At 43.2% G+C, this 9,575-nt stretch overlaps 1 protein-coding gene across 1 annotated transcript in view; it reads left to right on the top strand.

The window, feature by feature from the left end:
* dok7a (docking protein 7a) overlaps positions 1-9,575 on the top strand; it is a 29,377-nt gene that overhangs the window by 6,821 nt on the left and 12,981 nt on the right. Inside the window, exons 5-9 of the mRNA XM_020624365.1 lie at positions 1,512-1,631; positions 5,740-5,838; positions 6,239-7,023; positions 7,879-7,927; positions 8,105-8,677. Coding sequence (XP_020480021.1) covers positions 1,512-1,631; positions 5,740-5,838; positions 6,239-7,023; positions 7,879-7,927; positions 8,105-8,677 — 1,626 coding nt within the window. The remainder of the gene's footprint in view (positions 1-1,511; positions 1,632-5,739; positions 5,839-6,238; positions 7,024-7,878; positions 7,928-8,104; positions 8,678-9,575) is intronic.

Raw genomic sequence — 9,575 nt, 5'->3', positions numbered from 1 at the left:
AGAAACCTGACTCAGAGTTAATGTTAATGTTGCTTAGGGTCTGCTTATTGTGTGTAAATGGGCAACTGTTTGTTAAAAAATGCAACACAGCAACTTAAAGAGGGAAAATGGAAAAGAATGCTGCTTTAAAGATGATGATTCATCCATGATTGGGACTCTTTTCAGTGTTGTGTGATTAGGAGTGGCTCGGTTCTTTTATGTTGGAGGGGGTAACTAAAGTACAAATCTATTTCTGAGCATTTTTGTCTGTGGAATCATTCAGTGATCACCAGTGTAGAATAATGCAGTTTGGTAACGAGGTCCCCTGTTAATGTTTGCTGGCTTGTGACTTTCAGACGCTGTAAAAAATAAGGCCCGTCTTGGCTCTCGGCACCTGGGAAGATTCGAGCCAAGTTACACTTCCCACTTACTGAACATGAGTTAATAAGCTTTGCTACTTTGTATTGATGCTGTGTTTCTTCACTTCTTAAAGGAGAAGACCACAAGAATCCTCTTGAGATGTTGTTGTTCCTACACAATCTTTATAATGTTGTAAACTCAACAAGCCTGGCCACCTGTTCTTTGTTTTGCTGTGGGCCTTATTTAGTTTCTGCACTCAGGCCTTTGCCAGTGCACCTGATGTACACTCACCTGCTATCACAAGCGTGCCGTGTAGGTGTGTGTCCTCAAAAACAAAAGGTTTGAAGTGATTAAATTCAGCCACAGAATCCAGGCAGAGTAGTTGTTATGCTAAGGATGCTTCTCTGGACGACATGCATCTTAACCAGATCCATATAATAACAGCAGGCAGCGCTTGTTCATTTTCAGCTGGTGATGACATGTGAGCAGACCTCGCCGTTAGTCTTTGACCTCGTTCACAGCCGGGGCAGTGTTGGGACCGAGGCCGGCCGTGACATGGGTGGTCTCCGGGGCGGTGTGACAGCCAGTTGTATTGTCAGTGGGAGGTCAGGAGACCTCTGGAGAGCATAACCTCTGACCTCTCCATCCTTGTATCTTGTTTGGTGACTCAGAATTCATGTGAAATTCTGAGAACCAAAAAGAGGAAGTTTGAAAATGATTTATTTGGCTTTATGAAATGTATAACATCAACCACGACTGGGATTGGGCATCCTGATTGGAACAAAATGTCTGCTTGGCTCCGAGTATAAAATGTTGGCACCGAAAACTTGGTCAGATTTGTCTTTAGTCTTTGTTAATCACAGTTTTAAATTGCATCTTATTTAAGCAAAGGTTATCGTACAGCTGCTTGTCTTTCTCAGAGAGATGGAAAATTAACTGGCAGCTATTTTGGGCTCTAGAAAATGTTATTTATTTTTGTTGTTGTTGTGATTGCCCACATGAATAACTGGTTAATAATGAAAATAATGTTGTCACAGCTTCACCATTGTTACTGAAGAACTTAAAGTTATACCCAGCCAGCCGTGTTTTATACGTTAGTGCCTGTAAAGTGTTACTGTGTGTTACAATGCTGCACAAAGTAACACGGGACTAATACGGTCTGCTTTCTACAGGGGCCGGTGTTTTTCTGCTTGCATCTGCTGAGAGTGAGCAGATCAGCTTCCTGTTCGACTGCATCGTCAGAGGCGTCTCCCCCACCAGGAGCCCCTTTGGACTGCGGCCAGTTCTGCCAGGTCAGTACCCAGAGGTGCTTAATGCTGGACACCCAGCTGTGTGTAGAAGACCTACACAGACAGTTTAGTTCTAAGGGCGGTTATTTCTACAATACTGATGTGATCACACAAAGTTTGTGATGCTTTCTTGGATGACGCGTAGCTGCACTGTTGTCAAGGAGTATAAGCATAAGTCGATACTTGCCGAGGTAACTGTACCGAATACTGCACAACCCCCCCCCACCGACCAACACCAAAAGGCATTTGTCAGAGCTGCCTTCCTGGAGTCCGACCGTTTTTGGCACAATGAGTCAGAGGATTCCTCCGGATGGTTGTGCTTTGATGTGACTAGGTTATGACTTACAGCCGTTTTTTACGTAATTGGGTAATCCTCTGAAGCAGTTTATAATTTTTGTCCTAACCCCTGACTTAAGTGTACTGCGCTGGGCTTAGGGTCACCTGAAACTCTACTGTACTAACTGTCGCCATAACAGCAAAATCTATTGCAGACTATGTGTAATCAAGGGTGTAGAGCTACTGAGCTGGAGGGTGGGCCGAGTTTTTTAGCTAGTATTACATCAGAGTCATCTGGCAGGATTTCAGTTTGAGATGTCAAGTACTCTGGTTAAATGACTGAGCACAGGGACCTGCGTTAAAACTTAACCTTCAGGAAAACGTATTATATTTAACAGGGTGAACTATGGCACTACTGATTATAACTGATGTTTATCTGTATAATGATGAGCCGGGCCACCCTCAGCTCTGCTGCCTCCCCCCATTATGCCCCCCTGTCTTGCTCAAGGGAGATAATTTCTTAAGCAGAAAAGTCAAACTTTGTCTGTTTCCAGTCTTTTAATAGTGAGGGTTTGCAGCTTTTCATTACTGTCAGTGATAGAGAAGTGAATGTCTTTTGGATTTGGACTCTTGGTTGCATAAAAACAACCTGAATAACTAGCAGCATAACTAAGGGAAGGCTCAGACACCTGATCCAGGCCTGAGGTCTTTAAGATACGATAGAGCCTCGTCATTAAGGGCTTTGTATGTTAGGAGAAGGATTTTAAAATCTACTTAACCAGCAGACACAGAGTTACATTAGCATTCATTCAGTGTTTTGTTTTGGCAAACACCGGCTCCCTGTAAAATCCAGAAAATACTAAATACTATTTACTAATGTATTATCTGTAATTTTCCAAGGTAATACTATGTCAGTGTTGTGGTTTCTGCAGCTCTTAACTGGCCACAAACATTGGTTAATGCAGATTTAAAATAGACTAAAAATGGGGAGAAATGCAGGCACAGTGTCCATTTGAAATGTTTTTCTGGTGATTCACCGTGTTAAAGGCCCATGTATGTATTTGGTTGTCTTTAGACTCTTATTACCACGTACTGTCCAAAAATAGAAATAGTTCAGATGTTCTCAGAAACTGAATTATGCAAGAACCCCTTTCTTTGAGCGTGTATTTATCTACTGTATATGATCTCTCCTATTTCTGTGCTGTTGCTAACACGTTGGATGGTGCTCTCCTGCTGTCCACTTTAACACCTTTGATTTTCTGCACTAGCAGTTTAAAAATGTTTCTCACCCAGTCGACGGCTTCGCAGGAAATGTAGCATGGGCAGCTGTGGGGACTCAGATATTCTGGTTTTCACACATCCTCACCACCCGATCACAGGTTGAGCTCACACTGCTATTATTGTGGTGCGTAGTAGAATAAATAGCAGGGCGGATGTGGGGGGGAAAGTGAGGGTTCAAAGTCATGGTTCACACAGGCAGAACAGTCAAAGCCCCCTAATCACTCCAAGCATGTATGTAACCTCATCCACAGGATTCCACTGCTCCCCCCACTTCATACTCTGTTGGTTACATATCGCTCCACTCTCCCTTCTCAGTTCTCTCATCTACACTCACTTACTCCACTCCACAGCCCTCAATTGTCTCACTCTCACTCTAGTTTCACCTCCGAGTCCTTTCCTGTGACTTTCCTACACAGCTACTGAATAAATCTCACAGCTCGACACTGTTTTGATTCATTGCTCTTATGTTCCCAGACTCGCTTATCTGTTTCTGGCCGGTTTGTGGCGTAGTGTTTCCGCTTCTGTCTCCTCTCCTTTTTATCTCCACAATACAAAAGTTTTGTTCCCATGCTGACCGTTTTTGCATTTATCATTTAGAACATTTATCTACAAATATTGAAAATGTAAACCTGTGGTCAAATAACATGAAACAAAGCACTTTAATGCTTTAAAGACACATTAACTAAGATTTTACACAGTCTGATAAATCCAGTCTCTGGGATTGACATGTCATCCCCCGATTTTTGCCATGAAAAGGGTTAAAAGCAGCCAAAGGACTCAGAGTGGATTGACATGTGACATTTATCCTTTTTAGGCCCCCTGCCACCTAGACAAAGTTATAAGAAGCTTTTTTCAAATGACAAGTCATTCAAACAGCCAGCCATGGAGGAGCTCTGGGCAGCTAAAAGTCTGAAACAGCATTGTTCTTTTCACAGAGAGAGTGGGGCAAAGAAAGACCAAAAACCAGTTTGGCTTTTTGCCATGAAAAGGGTTAAAAGCAGCTCTGGGATTGACATGTCATCCCCCGATTTTTGCCATGAAAAGGGTTAAAAGCAGCCAAAGGACTCAGAGTGGATTGACATGTGACATTTATCCTTTTGGATGTGTTTGCATCTAAGCTAACGTGTTTGTTTTGGTAACATTAGCAACCTAGCGTTGAGACGATTTTACTGTTGTATTGACGTGATATGATTTTAATTTGAGCTTTGTGTTAAGCTAGTATTTTGGGTCACATTAGCAGTAACCACAGCCTTCCACGATTTTACTGTTGTATTGACGTAATACGATTTTAATTTGAGCTTTGTGTAAAGCTAGTATTTTAGGTCACATTAGCAGTAACCACAGCCTTCTACTGGACTGACACATTTACTCGTTAATTAGCTGATGCTAGCTTCAGACTGGAGGCTGCATTTTGTACAATTTGTCGAAACCAGGCACCTGTAGTTTACGTCGTTGCTAGGAAAGAGGACGTGATGGGAGGCAAAGAGCCATTTGGAGCGCCTTGTTGAATCACTTTGTTTTGAGTCTCACTAGAGGCTCTAGGCTGACAAGACATTAGGTAGGTGAGCTGACCATCTAGTTACTAGGTTGATCCTCTGTTCGTTGTCAAAGAGGGACTTTGTGTACATTAGACTGAAGTAGCTTTCAGGGACAAACACATTTTCTAAAAGTAAACTTCTTTGAGGTCTTGACATGGATTGCTGCACAGTCTGTATATGTGCCTCCCGATGTTTTGTATGATGTGCATCTTACTACACAACAATGGGACAGGGTATTGTACGGCTTTGGTTCTCAAAATGGAGACAGAAGTTCAAAAGGCAAGAAAGAAAAAGAAGAACCCAGAATCAAAATATAATGTGATCACAGTAGAGGCACAAAGACGTCTTGGATCATCTGATGGTTTGTCCCAGTGCTTTCTTTTTATTTGAGGTCCTTGTTGTGTAGTGCAAGCTGATGCTCCACATACAGGAGGTGAGCTTAGCTGTTGCAGGAGAGATTTAAACAAACTGATCCAGTGTTAGTGTTGACTTTGATGGTCCAAGGTACATTAGATCCTTGCAGCACATAAACATTGTTTAGCCACCAGCAGCAGAATACGTGGAAGCTCTATTAATAAACCCTGTAGCGTTGCACAACTGCTGCAAGGTGCTCCCTTGTGTGACCCTTTCTCCGGTCGTCCAGCGGGCTAGAACACTAGTATACAAAGTAACAGCAGATACTCCTCCTGAAAGGGTGTTGCTTGATCTACGGTTCTTCTTTTCACCAACATATTTCACTGTCATGGTGATACAGATGGTTGAGGCCCTTGTGGTTTAAAGTGTCCCTTCTTGTATCTCTGAACTAGTTAAATGTGTTTTCACAGCTGTGCCTGTGTCAACGTACAACAACATGCTCATCACGTCACATTTGGTCCCGTGCTTCTGTGACGGCACTAAATTTACCACTAGTTTGATGATTCACAGCCACGAAGAAAAAGGATAATGGTTAATTCTCAGGCTATAATATGAATTCTATAAATGTAATAACGTAGTGTTTTGGACGCTGTCTTTGACAGACCTGAGTCCCAGTCAGACGAGTTCTGAGGAGAAGTTGAACCATGAGGCCCAGGAGCTGGAGAAACGGCTGAGCATGCTGTCTCAGAGAAGCAGCACAGGTACAGTGTTACTGTGACGCCATGGTCAGACTTAAAGAAGGAAAAAGCTGCAACTAAACATTTTCACATTATACAAACCTTGCTGAAGGTCTCTTTCATTAGTTAATTATCCCATAATCATTTCTCTACTGCAGTGAGCCCTCTTGCCTTCCAATGAGTATAAATGAAACATTGGCTTTTAATAATGTTGTACTTGGGTTTAAATTAAATTTGCAGACTTGACATTAAATACAAAGGTGATTTATTGTTCCTATTATGTGCAGACTACCAGAGAGGAAACAGGCATAATGATATTCTAATGCTTTAAATGCGCTTTATTGATGAAGGTAGTGTTTTCTGCTGATTAAATTCATGAAAGTTTTATTGATGTTGTTGTTGTTGTTGTTGTTGTTGGCACCTTCATTGTCCACATACTGCCCATCTGCTGGGGGAGATGACCACAGTATATCTGGTTCCTCTGACACTTCAGACACCAGCCAGTCAGACTGCAGTGGGCTGGCCCTCTGGTCTGATCCGGCCTCCAGTTCATCTGAGCAAGGCCATGTTGCCGTTAAAGTGGCACTACAGAGCATTGAGAAGCTTTCCATCAGCCAAGGAGGTGGAAACCTGCCTGCGGCCAAGCCTCCCCGCCAGCTTCAGGAAATCGGCCGTCAGAGTTCATCTGACAGCGGCATCGCCACTGGAAGCCATTCCTCTTACACCGGAAGTTTCTCCTCTTACACGGGGAGCCTGGATATCACGGCTGGGGAGGACTTTGGCTCTGTTTTCAGCTTGCCTCCCCATTTGGCTCAAGACCTGAGCCCCTGTATTTGCCCCACCGTTCCTGGACAAGAGTACCGGGTGCCGACATCACTGAGGTATCTCTATGACTCTCCCAGGAGTCTTTTACAGGAGGGAAATATTGGTGCCAGAGACGATGAACCCTCCACCCCAACCGAGGACACTTTAAGGCTCATGACAGAGTCGGCTAAGTGGGATGAAAGCAGTCCTCCGCCGTCTGAGGCACAGTCAGAAACTACTAAAGGACAGTCGGTGAGTGAACATGGACAGGGCCCTTCACAGGACTGTAAACAAACCAAGATTGCGCCCTCTAGTGACCGTCCAGACTCCTGTCACATGTGCAGCTCTTTCACATCTGCCTCTAAAACACTGGTGACCATCTGCTCAGTGTGCGGTGGATTTAAGGTGAGGATCTTTTTTTTTACCTTTTTTGCCACAAACAGACTACACTGAGAAATAAATGTCTGTCTAGTCTCGTTGGCTATGTTTTAGAACTTAAAGTGCCATCTGTCTCGTTCAGACGGTCTCATGAATGCACATGTGTTGCCTTATCATCCGTGCATCATCTGTTGTGAGTCTTGTGGTCAGTGTGACCTTTGTGGTATCATGGAGGCTGATGGCCGATGCCGCTCTGCGTTTGGTGTGTCAAAACAACTAACAGTCCCACGGCCCATCTGTCTAACATGTAGCATATCAGCAGGCAAATGAGGTTGACGCAGCAGATTTAGACCTTTAGTCAAGTTAATTTCTCTTTCTACACCTTTACCTCACATTTATTGCTGAACCTAGTACTGCTTTTTATGAGAGGTTGTGTAAACTCCAAACTGAATATTATCTGAGTTAATCTATTTTAATAACCAGTTTCTGATGTGTTGCTCTGCTAGTAAAACCCTCTTACAATTGTTGAAGCAGCTAATTGCTTCAGGCAGACTTTAAAGATGTTTAACTAGAATAAATCAGTTTTGAGGTTGATTCAGTTTGACTGTGATATGTAGTGTTTAGTTTTTATTTGATAGTCTGAGCTAATGTACAGTAACTATGAGAAAATGTCTTCTTGCATTTCTGGAACAAAAGCTCTGAAATGTGAGCTATAATTTAAGTGCAGGGATTGTTTATAATAAAAACTATAGATTATTAGTAGCCTTTTTTTTAAATGCCTCATATTTAAAGAGCAGGTTTGCCAGTTTGTCTTACCGTTGTTTTACATTTCACACAAAGCCCCTCAAACTGAGCCTGTTTGTTTCCTTTATGATTTCTCAGGGGGCACCATACATCCCAGCAAGTGGCTCAGTGATGCCTGCCATGCCAGGTATGTGTGTAATTGGCTGCACACTGCATGCATTTTCTATTCCATGCATGAGCAGATTTGATGCATGTTTGGGGACAACCGCTGATGCCGCAGCCTGTTGATGTGATTTGCGATAGAAATCCAAGTGTGTTGCAGGTTTTCTTTGGCCTCCAGAACACCGTATTTTCAATCCTGCAGATCAAACTGTTGACAAATCACCATGCAGACCCAGCACTGCTGTTCAGTACTGTACTGTAGGGAAGGCAAGTCTGGAGACATCATGGGTCTCTCCAGGATCTGGAAGCATCCTCAGCCCTGTGACGACAGATTCACCGCTGCCAAGAAAAGGAAGAGCGAAATTAGTTGGCCTCTTAGCTGCTCTGCTAGGCTTTCCAAGCGCAGAGACGCGACCAGAGGCAAAGACTCGCAGACTGAACCTGTATGAGTCAATGAGCCCCGCTTTTGGAAATGAGCTCAAATCGATATCAGCTGACACCTATGTACTGTTACAAGACAAAAGAGCTGCCATCTATGAAAACTGCTCCAAGTGTCAGAGAGAGAAGTGCCGCGCTGCTCCCTGCATCGTACCTGCTGAAATGTACTGTGCCAGGAACGCCTCCACGTTACCAACCATTCCACCTAGGCTGAAGAAAAGCCAAGAACATGAAGTACCTGTTAATGAGGAGCTGCTTCATCGAGCTGGCAGCGACGGGTCACAGAGCGTGGACGGGCTGCATCACACCAGGGAGATGAACGGTCGAACCAGTGAAGGTAAGAGGCCTCGTTGCCAGCTTCCTCTTCAGCTGAGAACAAACTTCCTGCGTAGCCTCTGGTGTCCCTTTCCTCTCCAGTGGATCCTCTCTTTGGTTCTGTCCTGTTCATCAAAACCCCACTTGTGGCCTCTTGTGTTTAATCAGCTGCTTGTTTTCTCTCTGCACTCTGTTCTGTTGCTTGTACAGTTGAGCTCTGAGTCGCTGAAGTTACTGCAATGCTTGCAACAGTAGTAAGGATGTACGGTATAGACCGAAGGAAATGCCACTGTCTAGTAAGACACTTGTTCTAAAGGGTTTATAAGTAATGTTTTAATTACTGGTTATTTTAAATCAGTTGTAAGCCTTTAATAAAGACACTTTAGTTTGTGGAAAATCCCTTTGACTGTACCATATGGACACTTTTCTAATGTAGATAAGGACTGTGTTATGTATTAATCGGTGCCCATCCTTTATAGCAACAAATGGTAAATGGACTGTATTTTATATAGCGCTTTCTCACAGTGTGTTACACTGGCCAAAGCGCTTTACAGGAGATTATACACCATTCACCCATTCACACACCGAGACGTTACTTTGCTACATAGCAAATTAAAAAGTTTCCCAATCAATGATTTATTAACCAAAAGACTTTATAAAAAGCACCTTATTAAACAACATCACTAAGATTTCTGATGAGGGTAGCTTAAATTTGGTGATTCTCTATCTGTAAAACAACAAACTAAGACCAGTGAGGACGTCAGTGCCCTCTGGTGGACAAACTATGTAATGGTGCCATTGTTTCCACAGTAAATGACTTCGAGCGTGCACTTCTGCACTGGAGTTTCCTGTTACTTTTTGGCTGATATATACACCCGTTAGTTGCCTTATAAATAACAGGAAATCTGTTTGTCTATAGG

Source organism: Monopterus albus, unplaced genomic scaffold, assembly GCF_001952655.1.
Source record: "Monopterus albus unplaced genomic scaffold, M_albus_1.0 scaffold326.1, whole genome shotgun sequence".
In the NCBI taxonomy this organism is placed as follows: Eukaryota; Metazoa; Chordata; class Actinopteri; order Synbranchiformes; family Synbranchidae; genus Monopterus; species Monopterus albus.
This window is presented reverse-complemented; position numbering and strand designations above follow the sequence as displayed.